At 36.7% G+C, this 21,899-nt stretch overlaps 1 protein-coding gene across 3 annotated transcripts in view; it reads left to right on the top strand.

Moving 5' to 3' along the window:
* Nucleotides 1–17,245, top strand: part of AASDHPPT (aminoadipate-semialdehyde dehydrogenase-phosphopantetheinyl transferase) — a 30,679-nt gene extending 13,434 nt beyond the window's left edge. For all 3 annotated transcript variants that reach the window (XM_058019281.1, XM_058019279.1, XM_058019280.1), the window contains exons 3-6: nucleotides 864–985; nucleotides 1,702–1,863; nucleotides 8,500–8,577; nucleotides 13,272–17,245. In XM_058019281.1, the coding sequence (XP_057875264.1) occupies nucleotides 864–985; nucleotides 1,702–1,863; nucleotides 8,500–8,577; nucleotides 13,272–13,430 (521 nt within the window). In that variant the 3' untranslated portion in view covers nucleotides 13,431–17,245. The remainder of the gene's footprint in view (nucleotides 1–863; nucleotides 986–1,701; nucleotides 1,864–8,499; nucleotides 8,578–13,271) is intronic.
* The last annotated feature ends 4,654 nt before the right edge of the window (nucleotides 17,246–21,899 follow it).

The following is a 21,899-nucleotide window of genomic DNA, read 5'->3' as shown; positions in this document are numbered from 1 at the left end:
AGATTGTTTTCTGCCATTGTCTCTTTAGACACCTGTAAGTCCAGTTGGACTTGGATGCTTGCATGGGATACTGATTAACACAGGCTATGGGTATCCAAGCTTGTAACAAGGTTCACAGATTTCAATTTACTATAGAAATGCCATTGATCACTATAACTACACACTGTAGTGTCTTCTAGAAGGCAAATTTAGACTAGTGGGGAAAAGTGGTGTAGCCCCCAAGGAGCTGCTGCAGTGCCACTCAGCTGTGATTATTTTTAGAGGTAGCTTAAATTTAATCTAAGGATTTGAAGGTTTGGTAGTTTAAGGCTGGATTTTTTGGAGGATTTTTTTTCCATTGGTATATTTCTTACTGTTATTATGGGCACCTCTCTATCTCCATTTTCTTCCAGAATAAATCCAATCCAAATAGCTAAATGTGTGTGATAAATTCAGAAGACTGTGCTTTTACAAGTGCTTAAAAAAGTGTTTCTTCTGTATCTCACCATCCAAGGGTGGGAGGCAGAATAGCTTGATAAATTTTGACAAACAGCATGCTATTTTATAAAATGTTACTAGATCAATCTGTCAGGTGCCAGAGACTGTATATCCTACTTTTGTAGTTGAATATAATTTTTTAATGTTTATATAAAAATTATCATTGGTTAAATACTTTGCCTTTTAGAAAATGCTGGAAATACTACATCCTGTACAACCATCAGCTCACTGCTTTGAGGCTGTATAAATTCAAATTGTGGAGCAGAGTTGGTTCTTATTTTTTTTTCTCATGAGTTTTTTTTCTAGAGCAATAATGTGAGGTAATTCATTTGCTTATTATTACTACTCTGTTAAAATTTCTGTAAATATCTCTGTCTGATTTATAGGTAGTAGCTCAATTCCGAATTTCTTTCACTTAATGAAGCGACAGTTTACTGAAACAGAGTGGGATGTAATCAAGTCCATGAGTAATGAATGGATGCAGCTGGATATGTTTTATCGGCACTGGGTAATACTTCTTTTCCTATTTAAAGCCTGCAAATGTTCACATTCTTTTCTGATGTAATTTTTTATTTTCATTATAGTAAAAATGTCATCCTTTTGTATTTGCGCAGAATCATAGAATGGTTTAGGTTGGAAAAGACATCTAAGATCATCAAATCCACCACTAAGCTATGTCCCTAAGCACCACCTCTACCCATATTTTAAAAAAATTCAGGGTCACTCAATCACTTCCCTGGGCAGCTTGTTTCAGTGCTTGAAATGCCATTTGAGGAAAAAGTTTCTCCTGTTATCGAGTCTAAACTCCCTGGTGCTACCTGGTACCATTTCCATGTGAAGATATTTGTGGACTTTATATTTCAGTGATTATTTTAATATCAGAATAACTTTGAGAACCATGGTACAGCTGACATTTCCAATGGGATTTATTAGTAGTTTTAAACACATAGCCAGAACAAGATAAAGCACTTCTATCTCTATGCTCCACTGAATAATTTCAGTTGCATATTTATTTTAATGCAGCAGGTTAGGCTGGGTATAAACTATGCTGATAACTTTTTCTCTTGATAATTCCATCAGTCTACCCTCACATTTACAGTAGTGTAAGTCTTAAATTTATTTTATCTTCAATGTGTGCTCAGAATTAATGTTTATAGAGCAGTAAATAGCAGTTTAAAAAACAGCTTGTAGTCAGTATAAATAAAATACATTTTTGTCTTTTAGGCCTTAAAAGAAAGCTTCTTAAAGGCCATTGGAGTTGGAATTGGCTTTAACTTGCAAAGAATTGAATTTAATGTGTCTCCATTGCAACTGGAAATAGGAAAGGTGTATAAGGAGACAAAGATGTTTCTGGATGGAGAAAAAGAAGAGGAGTGGACATTTGAGGTAAAGAAAATGTTTTCACTAGTGATAAGCAGTCTCAACTCCTTATTGTTGCATTGCATGTTTGTCTTTTTTTAAATTGCAGCTTTGCCTCTTTCCTCTGTAGAACCCCACTGAGCTTATATTAATCAAAACTTAGAATATAAATCTGCAGCATTTTAAAGATTTTTTTTTATATTGCAAAGACACCTCATAGATGGATTAGTCATAATGTCTTTTTGTTTTTTTCTGTGTCTGGAATATACTTCCTGCACTCTGGGAAGGACATTCCTATGCAGGAAGTTCACAGAAATATATTCAGGCCTGATTTCTTGAACAGGTCTAAGATTCTAAAGTTCTTCATCAGAAAGTGTACAATTGTTGGTCTCAATATCTGAGTCTTAGGGTTTAGGCTTTTGTTTTCCTCCTTCAGAGTTACTGGGGCTTATCACTAAAACATCTGTCATTTCAGATTTGGTAAGAAATTATCAGTATCATCTCGGGTAGCTTAAAGGATACATAGGGAAAAAATGGATAGGGACATGTTTATTGATGGACCTGGCAGTGCTGGGTTAACAGTTGGACTTGCTGGCATTGAAGGTGTTTTCCAGCTGAGATGATTCTGATTCATAATGTTCTCAAATTATTTTGTTACCTGAAAAACAAGCTTTAAAAACAAAATAAATGACAGTCCCATATCTCTACACCCCAGAGGCATGTTTGTTCAACCACTTTAAACAAAGCAAAAAATGGCACAAACTGTCAAGTGCACTTTTCAGTAAGATTATTCAGTTTCAAATTCATATTTGCATTTTGAAAGTACCTATATTATTGTAGACAGCTGTTCCAATAGAGCTGTCTGAATGAGAAATTTCTGCTGTATGTTTATTTTCTTTAGTATACAAACTACATGTACCCTGTGCATGTGGTCTGAAAGAATGAATGTTCCAGTAATGTTTAATTTCAGAGTATAAGTTTTTTCTTCACAGTTCATTCCTTCATTCAGCACTCCTGTCCATTTTTGGTTTTGTGTTCCAAGTCTACGCATACTAAATCAGTCCCCTTATTCAATTCCTGTATAGTATAACAATATTAGTATGTCATGGAATTCACTAGTTGGAATTACACTGGCAAAGGAGGTTATTGGGAAAGCCTGTGGTAGGTCTTGTACCAGAATGCTTTCTGTGTTACTGCAGTGTCCCATGGCCAAGGGAGCATCTGCCTGTCTTCATTGAATTCTGGAACTCCTAATTTTGGTCCTCGATGTGCCTGTGGTTCATTGACAGAAATAGCCTGAAGATGATGATGCAGATAGCTCCCTGTAATACTTAAATGCTTTCTAATTGATTGAATTTTTTTCTAGTACTTAGTAATTACTGCTAGAACATTCATGCAGTTTTTGTCTGAGGAATGTCTCCACTTCTAAGCTTGCCCACCTGCTTCCCAAAAGTGCAGTATTATAATGAGGCAGATTCTTGTATTTCAAAGAAAGGGCTTAATATCAAGTTTCCTTTAAGTACAAGCTCAATTGGGATATAATTTCATTTAAATATCAACATTCATTAAAATTAAATAAATAAAATGTTTTTCAGTTACCAAGCTCTGGAGAGCTAAAAACTATGCATAGCTTTACTTTTTTGTCTCTTCCCAAGTTTTCTTTCAATTTTTGTTTGTTTTCTTACTTAGAAAAGTCTTTTTTTTCTCATCAGATTTTTTGAAATAACTTTTTAGTTGAAAACACTAATTTTGGGAAATCTGAAAGTGTCACTTGTAAGACTACATATTACTGATACAGTCTTTTCATTAGGTTCCCTGTTGTGCCCTAAAGTTTTACTTTAGGGAGCTTTTTCTATCAAATAAAAAAATATAATGACCTCACTTCTACATTTCAGAACTGCCTATATCTTAGTGAAAGGAAATGATCAAAGTGAGCAAGACTCCTTAAAATTCAGTTATCACATATTTTTGATAGATTTATTTCAGTTTTTAAAAGAAAGATTTTAAAGCTTCTCTTTAAATAGAAGCTAATTTACTAAAAATAGAAGGGAGAAATAAAGGGGATTTTATCCATTTAAGTTACACAAAATATTCTGAAATCTCCTTCAGAAAGTACCATGTAATATGAAAAAGATAACTTTAAATTCATAAAGACCAAGAAAAGATCCTCCACCTTATACTTGTCATGACTAAAAGGTCAAGAGAAATACTAATGAATCAGAACAAATCAAAATTGACACTATTTAGACACCCTGTAACTGTTCACAGGCAGAGCAAAGCCAATTCAAATTGGAGATAGAATTTTCTGTGAACAGTGCAGAAAGGTTTCTCTTATTTCATTGTAAATACCAAATTAACTACTATGTAGTTAATAGTTGACTGTGCGTGGTCCTTTTAACAAGGGCTTAGTTTTGCTAGAAGTATCTTTGCCCTCATTCACACCCCACATTTTTTGGCTTCAGTGGAAGGCAGTTGATCAGAAATAGGCTCTTCTTGTTTGGTCTTGATGGAAGGATTTAGCTTTAGGGTCTTGGTTTTGTATATTACTCTAGAGATTGCTACGCACATTCCCTTCAGCTGTTTTGGAAGGAGTTGGAGGAAAAAAAGCTTTGTTTAAAAGCATCAATTTCATTTTAAGATATGACTGCTCTATGTGTTGAATATGCTTTATTCATGTAGACAGTACATGCTTTCCTCATTTTAAAAAGGTGACTTTAGCTGTTGCTAAACAAAGGACAGCTAGCCCAGTGGAGAGTGATAACAGTATTTTGTCAGGGTGTTGATTTAAGATGGAGTCATTATGATGATGGTGATGATGATTATTATTATTATGGGTAATTCTGTATGCTCCGTTTACTTCCTTTGAAGAAAATAAACTTGGAAAATTATACTAGTTTTATCTCTGGTATTATACTAGTTTTATCTCTGGTACAGTTAATTTTCTTCTTAGTATCTGGTGTAGTGCTGTGTTTTGAATTCAGGATGAGAGTAGTGCTGTTAACACATTGAAACAAAGTCAAGGACTCCAGTTTCTCATAGTACCCTCCTGTGGTATGAGCTGCCTACTACTATGACAAGAATGAAGAATTAGTTAATTCTAGTAAAAACAAAAGAAGTTAATTGAAAACAGCTATGACAAGTTCTATAATTTAAAGAGATCAATGCAAGTTTATAAGATAGACAGATTTGTAGCAGATCTTAAATATGGAAATATATATTGGCACAGGAAAAGGTTTCCCAGAGAACTTATGGATGTCCCATCCCTGGAAGTGTGTAAGGCTAGATTGGATGGGGCCCTGAGCAACCTGGTCTAGTGGAAAGTATCCCTGTCCAAGGCAGGGGTGTTGGAATGAGATGATCTTTGAGGTCCCTTCCAATGTAAGCCATTCCATGAGATTATGAAAAATAAATTCCTAGTCAGTGATTTGCAAAATGTTAAATATATTCGTGACCCTTTCCTTATTAGTCCCAGTTGTGTACAATTGAACAGGAAGAATAACTGGATACTACTTACTGGAATCGATGTTAAAGAAGAATTTTAAATGAGACATAACACTTATTTTTGTACCTACCTCAACTTTGGATGCAATTATTTTATACAGGAAGTACATGATTTATCCTAAACTTTGCTCTGGGATTAAGAATCACCTGGCAGGACTGCTGTTGCACAGATAACATTTTGCATTTTTTCACAACAAATATTTGCTTGTTTTGTTTATATGCAAATAAATTACTTCCAGAATATGAATTTCAAAGAGAGATTACCTGGGTCAATTTGAAACATATTTAGTAATTGCTGGTGTGCATCTTTCACCCTCAGTAAGAGAAGTTAATCCTGTTGCATTGTCAGGAATAAATAAGAATAGAAACTTTCATTTCTAAGACTAGCTAATCCAACTGGATTCACTCATCAATCAGTTCTACTGGCTGGGAAGGTACAGATTCATCATAAGCTGTCTGTTGTTGAGTGAATTCATAATGATTTGAATTCTAGACACATCATTCTGCCAAGTCTCTGAAATGAGATCATTGTAAACCTCTGTGTGCTCTAGTAACACTTTTGTTCTGTGCAGACAAAAACAAATTTTGGTCCATTATATGACTTCTGATTTATAGAGAGGAATCTTAACAGAGCAATCTCTCTACCCTGAAGGAATTCTGTAGGATTGTCCTCTTTTTGTTAATTATCTATTTCCATTTAAGATACTAATTTTATAAGCTGGTATAGCAATATCTCCAGGGAAACAAGCTGATCCACTGGTTTTTATGGTTTCAGTATGTTTCATTAATTCCATTGCTTAAGGTTTTGTTGGCCACTGGTAAAGGCCAGGAAGGATGTTCCTTTCTGTATTTCATCTGGATTTACATTGCTCTGAAACAGCAAGGATAGATGAAGGGCACAGTTTGTTTTATTGTAAGATGCTGAAAACTCTCTTGTGACCACAGAGGATACATGAAATAAATGAAATGGAACCTTTTTCATTTACTGTTCATTGGGCAGGGTCTCTGCAGGGAAGGTCTATCTAAACAATCACTGCCTGTTAAATGTAGCTTTGAACTGAAAACACCATTATTTTGCTAACAATATGTGAAATAATATCTATAATATGTTTTTAGTTGAACAAACAAGAAGTAATATAAGTTGACCTCTTAGCTGATAAAAAGAAAATTCTGTGCTTAAAGCTGTTTGCAGATTTCTGATTACAGGTGTAAGCCATTGCTGAATGTGCTATACTGTGCTCTCTGTTCTGATCTGTCTTTGACCTCTTGGACATGCAAAAAAAATGAAGAAGGGTGGAAAATGAAGCAGTTAAAAAGAGGATACAGTAATTTTTCCATCTAGAAAAACAAAACACTGCCACCCCAGAACTATAGAAATGGTTTAGCAACACCTGATCAAGCATCTAGTATTCAGAATTTCTTATTTTTGAGGAAGTTACAGAAATGTTCATGCTGACTACAAGTGGTTACCTCTGAGATAGCATTCTTTATGCTTGACTTACTTTCAGTTTTGTATCCTAGTAAAGGAGTGGAAAACCCAGTAAAATACCCCATAGGAAGTACATTTATAGCTCTTGCAGTTATATAAAGTACTGCTTATTCTGTAGGTTTTTTAGTTTTTCTTACATGAAATATTTTTCTTAGTCTAGACAGAATTGAAGTATTCATTTTCTTACTAGCACTTTGCAGAAGGGTATGACAACACGAGCTAGATGGGGTTTTTTTTTTAAGTAGGTGAGGTTTCTAAAGTTCACTGCTAAAGCTATCAAATGGGCACAGTTTTGGTGCTGAAGAGATCAAAGTAAAAGCATAGCTCTATTTCCTCACCAGCACCTCGCAGCCAAGGCACCACGTTTGCCAGAAACATTCCCCAGCCTTACAGTTGTACTGGTACTCCACATGACTGGAGCAGCTGCTGCCTTGGCTGGACTGGGATGAGTAGATTCGAGCTGAGCAGCTTTGCATTTTTTTTAATATATGTATTTATATATATATATATATATAGATGCACAGGGCTGTTTTGGAATCACAGGAATAGTATCCTGGCAACTGAAGCCTTTGAAAATTCTGTATATTAGAGGAACTGTAGAAAAGCCTGATGCCCACTGGCACCATTCTTCTAAAAGACATTTTGCTTAGATTAAAAGGGGAGAAAAATAAGGCAACCAACCACCTGTCAGAGGAAATAGGAGGAAATCATGGTGCTTTCTTTATATTATAATATAGTGCAGTTAAAATAATTCCCAAGGAAGCCAAAATTGGAGATTTAGTATTAAGTCCCAGGAGAATATCCCAATGACTTTCTAATTTTCAGATGAATGGCAATATCGAAACAGATCACCTTCCTAGGTAAAATTCTTCCTATTCTTCATTTCTAGTTTAGAAAGTGTGCAGAAAATACATGAAAGCTTTTGAATAAATAAGCAGGGAAATTTTTATTTTGTCCCCTTAGATATATATATTTTTAAAATCAATGGAATTATGGCTTGGCTATGGATTAAGCATTATTCAGAAGTAGTAAATGTCTTTGGGGTTCTTTATCCTGAAATTGTTTAGGATGAATTTTTAGCCTTTCTAGAAGAAAACACTTTCAAACCAAACTGTTAAATAGATAAAACACTACATTACTAAATATATAGTTATACATCTAAAAATTGCTGATTAGTATTTACACACAGCAGTACACAGACTGTGTCAGGAATTCAAAATTGTGCTCTTACATGCTGTCTGAAGCCAAGAGGGAAAGAGTCATTGGTTTAAGTTTACACTGACATCACTGTTTTTCAGAATACCTTCTTGAGGTTCACAGTTATCTCACTGGAAAAGGATAACTAAGATGGGTTATATGGTTTGGGAGTTAGAAAGGACTGGTAAAGGAATGCTTAGGCCACAAACTTGAATACAAATATTTACAAATGGGTAAGATGGTGGTAACCTGTAGTAATCTGTCCTCAGCCCTGTGAACATTTAATGTGTCTACATCATTGAACTCTTTAGGAAAACTGCTAAAAAGTACTATTGCTTTTTGAATTTCATTATTTTAAAGTATTTTAAATGGTCTTGTGCTATTGTTCTGAACCATTCTCTAAAAACTTATATACTCTGTACTCTGGAAACAGATAAAAGAGAATGCATTTACATTGCCATTTTTGATCTTTCTAGGAAACCCGCTTGGATGACAATCATCATGTTGCAGTGGCACTTGGGAAAAAGGAGGGATTTGCACAGAAGGATTCTGATGTAAGGAATTGGGAAGTAGTTCTATCTCTTGGTGACCACTTGAAGATAAACTTAGAGTGTAGCTAAAAGTGTGTCATCTCATAAACAGGGCCTAGAAGAAGGCTTATCTTAGGCATGGTATTAACCAGAACCAAGCAGTGTTACTGAAGTGTTTTCTCTAGTTCTGTTGTGCCTATTTCAGGAAAAGTCTGTGAAGGAGAAATGGTTTCAGAGGACAGCAACAGATAATGTCAAGTCTGTAATGCATGTGTTTAATGTGTTCATTCAAGAGAAGATTAAGTGATTTTTCTCACAGCCTGCTAGTACTCATGTGGGAAAGATGGTTTTCACAGAGGGAAATGGAAACAGTGAACCAATCTGGACTGCTAAACTTGTGTGACACCTCACCAAGTTGATTATAGTGGGGGACTGTCAGTGCATGTATCCCAGAGCAGATCCATTGCTCAAACACCATTATGACAAGATAACCCTTGAGACAAGCAGCAACAACCAACAGATGGGAAGAACAGCAGTGTTAGTCTTCATTCCATGTGGTGTCTCTGTAGAGAGAAAGAGAAAAGCTACTTAAAAGCTTTTCATGATTTTCTGTGTAATTTAAAAAAGACCTCAGTCCTAAAAATAACAATAAAAGTCAAAATGAAGGGACAGGCAGATTGGCAAGTTGTAGCCAAAACAGCCAGACAGTCAGCAAATGAGAGTGTGACAAATTGCCAGATTTTCTCTGTTGTTCTAGTTGCTCACAAGAAAATTGGTTAGTTGTTTTATGTTATTTAGATACAAAGATTCTACCAGGAACTAGAAAGAATAAAGAAAATTAGTATAGGAATGGATAAAAGCATGGAAGTGGTAACGCACACTATCTATCATGGTAACAAAGTCAATGTTCATGGATAGCAAAGGGATGCAGACCTTTTAACTCATATTGGTTAGATTGAGAAAAAGAGGTGTTAAACTACCTTTGAGGATTTAATGTGATAAATCTGTGGACAGATATTTTTTAAGAAATTATGTGCATTTTTTTTGGCAGGACATACTTAAGTTAATTACCCAAGTATTCTACAGGAATCCAGGATTTTTAAGTATTGACTTTCACCATCGTGGTCACTTAGCTTAAACGTACCATAGAAAAAATAGTCATGATATCAAAGGTTATGGTGAAAAGTCTTTGAATCAAGAGTCTCAAAGGCTAACTTGTCCATTGACTAAATTTATGATGGGCCTAAATTTCATTATTTCAGTTCTATGAAGAAAGGTCACTTTAAGCAGAACAAGAGCGCGTTCTGTGACTCCCCAGTAAGGAAATTAAGTGAAAATTTATGTACTATTGCATTGTGCCTTTTTAGGCCTCCTTCTAACAGGAACATGGAGGAAATGAATGTTACCTTCTCTCTTTTTAAAAGAACCATAAAAATTATTATATTTATTGCTAGATGTGTTGAAAGAAAAAGTTGTTCATTCTAGCTTAACATGTGGGTAAATGTTACCCAGTTGTTTTAGGATGTCAGTGTTTGTGTCGGTTCCCTCTCTGCAGTCACAGGAGTAATTCATTATGGTCTGCTTGCAGAACATCTGTTTTCAGTTTTCTTCACAAAATGTTGGCATGTACCTACAATTCCCAGGAAAGATCAATTGTTATGTCAATGTACTGTAATTAAAAATCTCTAGTGTCAAGAATCTTATCAAAATGCTAGTGACTGCTATATGCTTGAGGGAACAGAATGTTTATCTATGCTCTTAACCTAGACATTTATCTAAGGCTAGTCTCAATAAAAGATGTCTGAGTTTAAAATTCTTTATAAATCCTGTGTAGGATACAAAGGATAGACAGTCTATCTCTTGCTGTACTTCACAAGAGTTGTGATGCATTCTGTCAGGACACGCTTCCTTCAGACAAGCACGTGCTGAGGTTCAAACTACATCTGTTAACAACTTCTTAGCTCAGAGGCTTGGTTCATATTTGGTATGCATCTGTAATGTCACTTGCATGGCTCTAGGCACCATTCCTGCAGCTTAACCTCATCTCCAGAATGTCAGATGAGCAGAAATGTCTCAACACCATGTCACTTGTGTAAGGACGTAAAGTGAGAGGCAGCTCAATGTTTTTCACTTTCAGTCTGCATTGACAACTAAGAGTTCTTCTGTGCTGTTACAACAAGCACAAACCATTTTGTTGTCTCTGCATTTATTCTTGATAGTAGCCTATTGCTCAAATACTGACGTGGAGAATTTTTGCTTTTTGCCTATTTACTGACCTACCTTCACTGATGTGACAGAAAGGAATAACAAAATCCTCAAATTTGACCTTGGACCAAGTCACCTCCAGCACTTGGATGTAAGGAAGGAGGGGTCTACAGGGCACAATTATGAATAAATTCCCCAAATCTTCTCCTGAAAGTCAATGTGCTGGAGTGCTTCTGAAGTGCCTGTACACCAGTGCACTCAGGATGAGGAATAAACATGATGAGTCACAGATCTGTCTGTGGCTGCAGGGTTCCAACAGCACAAGATGCTGGAGTTCAGGATCCTAGGGCAGTGAGGAGGACTCACAACCCTTAACAGGAGGAGAGCAAACTTTCTCCTCCTCAAAGGACAAAGAGGGGTCCTGTGGGATAGGGCCTCAGAGGAAAGCTGAGGCCAAGAAAGCTGCTTTTAATTCAAAGATCATCTCCACTCTCAAGAGAGTTCCATCTCATTGCATATGAAGTCAGGCAAAAAGGCCAGGAGGTCTGCATGGATGAACAGGGAGGTCCTAGCCAAACTTGGACATAGAAAGGGAAGCATACGGAGGGTGGGAGCAAGAATGGGTAACATGAGAAGAATACAGAAATATCTGAGCATCCAGGGATGAAGTTTAAAAAGCTAAAGCTCAAATAGAATTTAATCTGACCAGGGATGTTCAAAGCAACAAGAAGCACTTCTGTAAGTGCAAAGAAGCCAGAGGGAAGGGTTTTACTCAACAAGACAAATGTTGAAAGAGGCTGAGGTGCTGAATACCCCTTTTGCATCAGTATTTGTTAGCAAGACTGGATGTCAGGAATCCCAGGTTGCAGGGATGAAAGAAGAAGAAGGAGCAAGGAAGATGTGCCCTTGGAGGAAGAGGATTAGGCCAGGGAATGCTTGAGCAAACTGGATGAGTGTAAGTCAGTAATATTTATGGGATACAGCTGGCATTGCAAGGCCCCTCTCAATAATCCAAAGATTATTGAGTCCCCAAATATCATGGGGACTGGGAGAAGTGCCCGAAGACTGGAAGAAAGCATGGGAGAAGTAGGACTCAGGCAATTATAGATCTGACAGTTTCACCATGACTGCTGGAAAGGTGGTAGAACAGCCAGTCCTGAGCACCATTTCCAGGCACAGGAATGACAAAGAAATCACCAAGACTGGTCAGCCTAGCTTTGCCAAGAGAAAATCATGCTCTACCAACTTGGTAAATTTGTGTCATGAAATGACTGGCCTGGTAGATGAGGTTAGAGCAGTGGGTAGTTGTCTGCCTGTATTTCAGTACCTTCTGTCTCTGGCACTGTCTCTCATAAGATCCTCCTAGAAAAATGCTGAGAGCTGGGTAAGCAAACAGTGATGTATATTGGAAACTGGCTGAATGTTTGAGCACAGGGTGTGGTGATAGAGGTACAAAGTCTGGTTGGAGGCCAGTTACCAGTGCTGTGCCCCAGGGGTCAGTACTGGTCCAGTCCTGTGTCACATCTTCACTAATGAACTGGATGATGGTGCAGTGCACCCTCGGCAGGTTTGCTGGTGACACCAAACTGGGAGGAGTGGCTGATGCACCAGAGGCTGTAGTGCCACACAGAGAGACTCTGACAAGCTCATCAAAAATGAGTCAGTTTGTCTGATGTACTGAGTAACACCACTGCAGAGGAGCCCTACTGAATTTTATGAAATATTAAACATTAAGAATAGGTTGCTCCTGCAAATGCCTATTTAGAAGAATCAGCTATATTTATGTTTGATTTGTGCAGGCTGTACTATCTGCCCTGCTGTCTCCAAACAATTACATTTGGAGATGGCATACAGTAGGCTGCACAGTAGTGTGCTAAAAAACAAACAAACAAACAAACAAAAAACCCTAATCTTTTTCTTCTTTGAAATGTGATTTTTTTTTTTTTTGTTGGAGTGATGAACCTATCATGGAGACCCTAACACCATCATCTCTAATATCTCAGTCCACATTTAATTGGTTATAACATGGGGAATTGCAGGTTGATTGTGACCACTTCAGTTTTTAAGTAGCACTTGAGTCTGAGAGAAGCGTGCAAAACATCAGTGACTACTGTATTAAAATGAGTACAAATAGGCACACCTAGTGGAATAAATCCTCACACAATTTACTCAAATAATCTTATCCGCTGAAGAATGAAGAATGTTTGATGGTGGTCTTTCTCTTTACTGGACTTAAATAGTCATTCTGTCATACTTGCAGCATTCTGTAGCCCTTATTCCATCAGTTTTGTGAACTGTGTTTGAACAAAAAGCTCAATTTTTCTGTGTGGCCTGTTACATGCTTCTAATAGTAACTGCATAGCCTAATTGAGGGGAAGTGATATTAGTCTCAAATATAGACTGTCTTCTTTCTTCTTCAGTTAGCAATGTGTAGTTTAAATGTGACAGAGAATTTTACAGGAAGAAAATTGATATTTATTGATTCATGTTGTGCTAATATGTTTTTTCTTTAGGTCCATTCCATGGAGCCCAACCAACCACAATTTACACTATTGACTTTTGAAGACTTAGTTGCATCTGGTATTCCTGTCGCACCCGAGGATTCTGCATATTGGGACAATTTCTGTTCAAAGCAGGAGGGTCCAGTGAGACAGAGTTCACATTCAAGATAGGACTGTGTATAAGAAAAAGAAACTTGACAAAGTTCTTATGCTGTTATCCTGTTTAATTTGAAGTCCGTGAATAAGTGCACATATGTAAATGAAATGTATCTTTCTCTATTAAAGCTGACAACCTGATTTTCATGACGCTTCATTGGAATTCTAAGGAAGACATGTTTCCTTTCTGAAGGAATTCTGAATCAGAAGCCTAAACCAACATGCCTTTTTGCATCTCCTTGCCTGTGGTTCTTACACTTCAGTAGTTATCCAGGCTAGGAACAGAAAGCAGCTGTACAATAATGTTGTTTATAATGAACAAGTGTTTAGTATATAAAAATGTGTTTCCATACTAATTTATGCTGAAACTTAAATTATGATACTGCTTTTTCTCTTACAAAAATTATTCATTTATTTTCAGATGGACAAATAAAAAAATGCTACAAATTCTTATGCTGTACAACACTTGGTGTTTGTGTAGTGCCAGGCTGTAAAGGTCTGTAGTAGTCTTCAAGCTACATATGTGGATGGGAATTAACTTACAAATATTTCATAGTCTTTTCACTTCTTATCTTTGTTTATTAAAGCTTCCTGTATGCAACTTAGTATTTGTCTTTTAACAGTTCTTTTTTGTATTTTTTTTTCCTCAGCAATAGATGCAAGCCAAGCAGCAATTCAATTTTCCTAGGCTTGCATTTGCATCAGTCATGTAGGGAAGGAAGCTCAAAGAAAAAAAAAAGCTATTTACTTTTTTCCAAATAGTCTTGTAATGTCTGATGACAGAACATTTTTACTGTCCTAACATCAAATGAAGATTTCTGGAGATCTGTAGATCTTGGGTGCACATCTAGAATATTTTGTCTCCTTTTTCAAAATAAATCCTGTTTTGTGCCATTACTTCTCATTCTTCTTTCTAGAAATCATAGATACAATGAGATCCATCTAAATTTGAGAAAACAGAATGATCTTTGCACAAAAATAATTACCTTCTGTCCTGTGGTTAAACACAGATCTTCATTGAATTTGGGGTTCTGTACAACTAGGCTTCACCCTGTATTCTGGTGTACACCGTGAAAAGGAGATTCTACTTGTAGTGTAACCACTGAATCTATCCCATATTACAAAGATGAAGAAAATTTTGTGAGAGAGGATGATTTTTACAACTATTGAACAAGCATTTGGAGTTCTGAACTCCATTGAAAAATTCTGAATTCAACATGCTGCTAAACTCTCCTGCTTCCAGTGCTGATTAATTTTTTTTTCCATTTCTATGAGTCTCTCATCCTGCATGCTAATCATAGTTTTTAATGTTTTGCCTTTTTTCGCCTCCAAAACTGCAAATCAGTGAAGCAAAGACTCTTCCCTTCAGTCTCCACAGGGGCAAAATTAGATGTTCAGTAACTTCAAATCTGAAGTTTAAAAAAATACAGAATACCTTATATACAAATTCTAAGTCATGTACTTCAGAGTGTTTGTCTTTTAGAAAAATGAAATTCAATTTGCAATAAATAATTTGCAATCCACAGAGATCCAGTATATGCCAGTCAGTCACTGGACCCATCTATTGCAACTTTGCCAGACAGTTTGAAGTTGCCAACTTTTTTGCTAGGCCAATGAATCAAACTGCAAATATGGGATGAACTGAATAGAAAAATTTCCAATCTAGATTTCTGGGGATAAGAGAATTAATTTCATATTAGAGATTAGTTATTTTTGCATGAAAGCAGTGTCTCGAACCAGAAATTTTCTTTCATTGGAAAGAGTTTTAAAAGTATTAGTAAACTATTTATAATATTGTTCTTGCATGTAAGTAGAGGACAAGCCAATTTTGTTAAATTAGAAAATTGTGCTTGGTTTTCTTGCAAGATATATGATAGTTTTCAAGACTGTATCTAATTAGAAAGAGTTTGTTTTGGTTAGTTTTCCATTATGTAAAATCTTAGTTTAGAGTGGTTCATAAAGAATTTTCTAGAAGACTGCAGTTTCTCAGGGTGTGATTTTTTTCTGTGTCTTTTAATTTACACTGAAGTGTTTGAAAAATAAGGTCAATCTCATTTTTAGTTTTAATAGCAGTTAGGTTAGATGATGGTAATGCCTTTTGAAGAACCACTTGAGTCAGGTTGTTTTATGTCATTGCAAATGGACACAATTGTTGTACTTGCTTTTACCTCAGTGGGAAAGAGCAGCTAGATCATTATGGAATTTTTGGCTAAAAGCATGCTGCTAAAAGGCCAGCAGGACATTCTGACTCCTTAGAAATGTGAATGATCCTTCTTAAAATCAGAAGTAAGTTTTTCTGGATATCTGTGCTGTGGAGGCACATACTGAAATAAGTGTTGTTAGTGTGTACAAATAAATTAATGTTATTTCACAGTTCTAAGATAAATTTCTTTTTTAATTCACTGTCACACTTTTCGCTGATAAGAAGATAATTGAGCCTTTTCTCCACACAAGGCCACAACACTAACTTTCTTGCATTTCTACAGAATACAGAGCCAATGGCCACAGAGCCTCTCTGCCATTTGAGAGCAGCTCCAGCTTCCCTTGCTAGGTCAAGCTGTCGGCCCAGTCCAGGCTAGATGAGCTGACCTTTGCTGTCTCCCATCATTCTTCTGTCCCGTTTACATCTAAAAGCCTCAGCGCCTTTTGATTCCTTCTCCAGAGCTCCATTCCTTCATCTGTTTTGTTTTCTACATAGTGTCCTTGACATAACTCTACCACATGCCTGTGAGGGTAAGAAGCTGTAAAAACACAAGCTCTGCTCCACATGAGCCTTTTCCAGCAGTGGCTGCAGCTAGGTAGACTTTTTCCCTATGGAACAGCACTGACCCATCCTCCCATTTCTCAAATTCTCAGATTTCGGTCTTAGATTGGATCCTGTGTTTTCCTAGGTGGCAAATCAACACAGTGTTTCTGAGAAGTATTTCTTAAGTCTCTGATCAAAAAATAAATTTCAAAAGTTTTGGTCTGCAGTGAAAAGATGGTTAAAAGTGAATAGATGTGTTTTTGGACTTGTTCAAAACTTTTTGTATCTTACATCAAAAACGGTTGAGCGGATTAGGAACTTCAGGGGGGTAAAACTGGGTTCAAGGCACTTAGCAACTGTGTGACAAGAGACAGGTGCCATTTGATGTGAAAATCTGTAACTGAAAAGTGGATCATGAGAGTTCACTCAGCCTTCTACGGAGTCTGTAAACTTACACAAGATGTAGATTGTTACTATCTTATGGGATCAAGTCCACTGGTATTAATCAAGCATGCTCATCTTAGACAAGAAATCAGAGGTGCATCAACAGAAGAAATGTATATATGGTTGTTATAGGTGTGCTCTGGGAAACATCTGGGGAACAGCTCAACTTTAAACTACCATCTCTACCAAAGACACTGCAATAAGGAGATGATTTGTGAAAAAGTTGAAAAGATGGTTATGCAAGTCAGCATAGAGTGGCCTTTGTTGGAGTTTTTCACGATTATAGTGCTACATTCTACAAAGATAAGTGGTTCTCGGCAAAATTGAAACCATGTCTAAAACAGCAATTGAGACTGTCAGCCTTAACTGCTGCCTAATTCTGCAGGTGTACTTCATTATCCTCCAGAATTCAGTTAGTTTTGATTACTTCGCTCTTTGTAGAAAATGTAAGCATGAAAATGAATTCTGAATTTTCAAGGGAGACAGCATTTGAAATAAGGTTTGGTTTTTTTTTCAAAAAGTCATTTTTTGCAATATGTTATTTTCTTGCTCTGCACAGGCAAATTATTGTTATGAATCCTCTTCTAAGATTGGGTAAAATTTCTTTACTGCAATAAAATGTGGACTATTTCGTGTTTGAGTTGTTTGTTTGTGGTTATTATTTTATCTTGCTATTACTTAGATTAAGACAGAGGTAAGATTATTGAAACACTTGTCTAGCACTCCTTTGCGATTTTGGAAACAAATTATGGGACCATTAAACTGTACATTCTTAATGACATCCTTTGGATGAATCATGAAGCCAAGGTCTGGACCAGTTCTCCACTACTTAGCTTTCAATTTTACTTTTATAACATGCAACCCAGTTTCTGACAAATAGGACGTAATATTGGTGCATTCTGTGCTGGAGTCTTTCTCATCTTGTGGTTGAAACTGGCATAGTGTGAAGTTTAACACTCTTAGGAGGATGAACATTTTCAAATACTAGACTACAGTGCTGCCCAGTGTTGCTTAAAATGAAATTTCTGAAGATTTGTTTTTTAATTAGGACATGGAACTCAAAGGTTTTTTAGGCTGTAGTAGGAGCTCCTTCATACAGAAAAAGCTCTTTTACTTGCACAAGACTTTCTTTAAAATTTGTGAAAACTTCTTTGTATTTATAAGTGAGTTAAACAATAAGGAAACGGGTATTTCAATTGAAATGCATCTTCTGTTTTCCAACAACTCTCAGAGTACTTCAGAGGTTTGCCAGGATGCTTGCCAGATATGTCCTAGGGATTTAGTGATGCCTTTTGACATTTGGAGCAGGAACACCAAGATTCCCAGCATTATCAAGATGCAATGCCAGATCAATAGGCAATGCCAGAACTTGGAAGGACTTTAGGAGCTTTGATAAATGGTAACGCTATAGTTATAAATGGCAAAGCTCTGAAGGGGTTGTATAAGATTTTTCTTCAGGTTCATACTTTTAAAAGTTGTATAAATGTCTCACTTTGGACTTGGTAATTACCTCATAAACACAGGCATTTAAGTCTAGCCAGATATTTTGCAAAAACACTGAGATTTTCATTTTATACTTGCCCCTTTTTGTTGAAACACCTGAGTAGACAGGTACCTCATTTCTGTCCTGTTTCTCTGTGTGTTGGTGTGCCTTGTGCTGTGCCCTTGGTACCATAGGACCTCTAACACACCCACCTGAGGTACTTTTGCTGCAACAAATTTCAGTAGGGCTACTCCCAGCATGCTGAGAATTCCTGCTGGCAAAGTTGTCTTTGAGCTGAGAAGAAAATGTATTGTTACCATTACAAAACTCTAGTAGATTAATTGAAAATGGGTAAAGAAATTACATGTAAAGACTTCAATGCTGTAATGCAAATGATGAAAAGTAAATATAAAAGAAAAAGTATACTAATGCTAGCTTTTAACTCACAGAAGTTCTTAGTTTTGCTTTGTTCTAAGTTTTCAAAACAACTGAACTTGCTTCAATGCTATTATTTGGGTTTCTGGGGTTTTTTTCCCCTCAAGGTTAAATAGCATCTGTGTTACAACTTCAAAGTCCCGGTTAAGATTTCCCAACTGTGAGTTTCTCTTGTCCCTGTAGCTTAATGTTTCCAGATTTGGTTCAGTGTTCTAAGAAATTGCTTTCCTTTAATCATGAAATAGGCTGAAGTTCACCCAAGTAGCCAGTCACATCCACTTAATCTCTGGGAATCTTTGTGCAGAGGCAGAAGTCAGGAGCTTGGTGTGCCCTGCTCCAGCAGCCTGGTGCTGGTTGAGCAGGCAGTGACGTCTCAGCTGTTGGGTGTGACACTGGCTTGCTCAGAGGAGGAGAGGACATGCTCCTGCTGCAGGGGCTCTAAAGCTGCCTCCTGGTTTCTGGAATTACCTCGCTCTGCTGAGTGATATTGCTGCATTATGTACCGAATATCAAACTCTCCGTGGCATGACTGTTTTGATTTTTTGTTTCGCAGTGTTGGAGTTCTGCCCCATGAATTTGCTACCACTTGTTGTCACCACTGTTTTTGGGTTTTACCTTTGCATGAATATACCGCTGGTTTTGGCTTTAAGGCATCATAGATAGCAATCTTAATAACTAGTGCAGAAGGGAAATGCAATAAGAATAGCAAAAAAAAAAAAAAAAAAAAAACTTAATAAAAATGATTGCAGATTTTATATGCATTATTGCATGTTATATGTAGTAAGCTGTATATGTAATATTTTACAACGATAATTTAATACATGTATTCTATGTTTATAAATGTGGACTTCTATATAAATGCGCACACTGTTTATCTTATCTTTCAATTAAGCACAGGTCTGTGTTTTCCTCTGCAAATAAGTACACAAATATCTGTACGTAGTTGAAATACTCATTTGTTATTTTTCATCATAGGGGTGTTTTGATATATTTAAATGATTCCCTATTGAAATTACTTGGGGTTTGCATTTAAAACAGCACACAGGCAAAAATCAAAAAATACTGCCATGAAAATATTTTCTCTTTAAAATGAATACCCTATGTTTTCTCAGCTTCAGTAGCAAAGTTTTCAGTAATTTATCACATCTGCCATCAGATGAGCGGATTCTCAATACTCAGTTTCTGTATCTGTTGTACAATGTGCTCCTCATCCTGATTGAGAGCTTTTGTGAAAGGCACAGTGAAATGCTTATTCAGTGAGGTCACTGGTCTCTTTGTTAGAGAAATGGAATTTTCCTGCAGTTATTAAGTTCATACACTGTTTACTGAATAGAATAATATTCTCAGCAAGCAGTGTTTACTACCTGCATAAAAGCATTTTGTTAATCTTGTGACAATTACGTGGTCTACAATTAATTAGCTGCCTGTACAACATTAGGAAAATGTATTAGATTAATTTTGTATAGTAAAACTGTGTGGGTAGAGGTTGTATTCTGGTTTTGTATTTCCACATACCACAATTACTGTTCTCATGTGAGTGAAAACAGTGTATTACAAAGAGACTGATCTTTCTGATATCATTGTTTCTGCCTAATTGCTTGTTAGGATCTTTAGATTATTTGCTTTGTTAATTTAGAATGTTTTCCCTAGAGTGCAGTAGGATATTTATTTGCATTTCAAGTCTAGCAGTCAGACTTCTCCTATTTGCAGAAATCATTGTTATCTCTTGGTCACCTTTTGGGATAAAACCAGAAAGTAAGAAATTGCTGATTGCAGTGGAAGCACATTAGTTTCAGTTGGATTGGATAAAGGCAGATGTGCTGGCCATAGGGCTATAGAGCACTGCTTGTGTAAATGCCTTTAAGAAATCAGAAGATAGTTTTATTCTCTGAGGTGAGCCTTCAGTGGAAGGAAGGAAGGAAGGAAGGAAGGAAGGAAGGAAGGAAGGAAGGAAGGAAGGAAGGAAGGAAGGAAGGAAGGAAGGAAGGAAGGAAGGAAGGAAGGAAGGAAGGAAGGAAGGAAGGAAGGAAGGAAGGAAGGAAGGAAGGAAGGAAGGAAGGAAGGAAGGAAGGAAGGAAGGAAGGAAGGAAGGAAGGAAGGAAGGAAGGAAGGAAGGAAGGAAGGAAGGAAGGAAGGAAGGAAGGAAGGAAGGAAGGAAGGAAGGAAGGAAGGAAGGAAGGGAGGGAGGAAGGAAGGGAGGAAAGGAGGAAGAAAATGTCAGATGAAGGCAATAATTTCTTCTGAAGGACTGCTGAAAGAGTGAAGATCTGAATGTAGTAGGAATTCTAAAACACGTATGACTTATTTATAGATGCCAATTTGAGGACTTGAGAAGTCTTTTAATAGAATGATTACGGTTTTGGTTTTGTTGGTTTTTTTTTTTTTTTTGAGTGACAGCAGTTGGAATGCAGCATTGATTGGATTGAGTTGTTTCGTTTGTATACACAGGCTTTTAAAAGGCAAATGAAAATTCAATTGCATTAGAATTTAAATGTGTTGGTGCAAGCATCTGTTTGCTACATTGATACAGATATGTAGAGTGCACACATATACGTACGCATATATATACACATAATAAGCCTTACAAGAACTAGAAACCACCCCCATCTTTATTACCTCTGTAACCAAGAAGTGTCAGAGAAGTGCTTCAATAGTTGGTAATACAAATGGTACAAATAACTTGGGCTGATGCAGGAGAAAATTTGAGATCCAGCAGCTGAGAAATAAAAAAACGGTGCCTTGAACAAACAGGAGAAGGAGCAGATTAAGATATAATTTTTTTATCTGTTGGAAAGTTTTGTTAAAAATACAAGAGTTAAAATACTGTGCAAATGAGTGAATATAGTAGGTAAATATCTATTTTCTTTATAATTTAAAGATTGATATGAAGGCAGTCAGCAGGAACTGAAGCAACTGCACTGCATTTATTTTGCTTTAGTCCATTGCTCTTAAGGGCTTTCCTAGTTCAAGATCCAGTGGGACACAGGAAAAATCCATGGTACCTTTACAGGACATGCTTGCAATTTTTTTTAAAAGAGAGACCAGAAGCAACTGTTTCAGAAAACAAACGCTTCTGGAAAAGAGAAGCTCATGGTGGCTTGGCAGGTAGCAAAACACCTATTAATTAGAAAAACAAGTGGGCACATCACAGTCAAATAACTACAGTGTCCTGCTTTGAAAGGGTGGTTTCGTGGTGCTGGTATAAGGCAGGGTATCAGAAATGCTGCCTACATGTTCTTTGTGCAGTACAGGTCCTTAGGACTTAGACAAACGTGCTCTTGGTGTCTGTAAAATTATTGATAAAAGAGTAATCAAGAGCATAAGTGTTAATGGAAATCTGAATCTCAACTCTTGTGGATTCTTCAGTCTTGAGCTT

This window comes from Melospiza georgiana, chromosome 2 (genome assembly GCF_028018845.1).
Source record: "Melospiza georgiana isolate bMelGeo1 chromosome 2, bMelGeo1.pri, whole genome shotgun sequence".
Classification (NCBI taxonomy): Eukaryota; Metazoa; Chordata; class Aves; order Passeriformes; family Passerellidae; genus Melospiza; species Melospiza georgiana.
The sequence above is the reverse complement of the archived record's forward strand: the minus strand, read 5'-3'. Positions and strand labels throughout refer to the sequence as shown.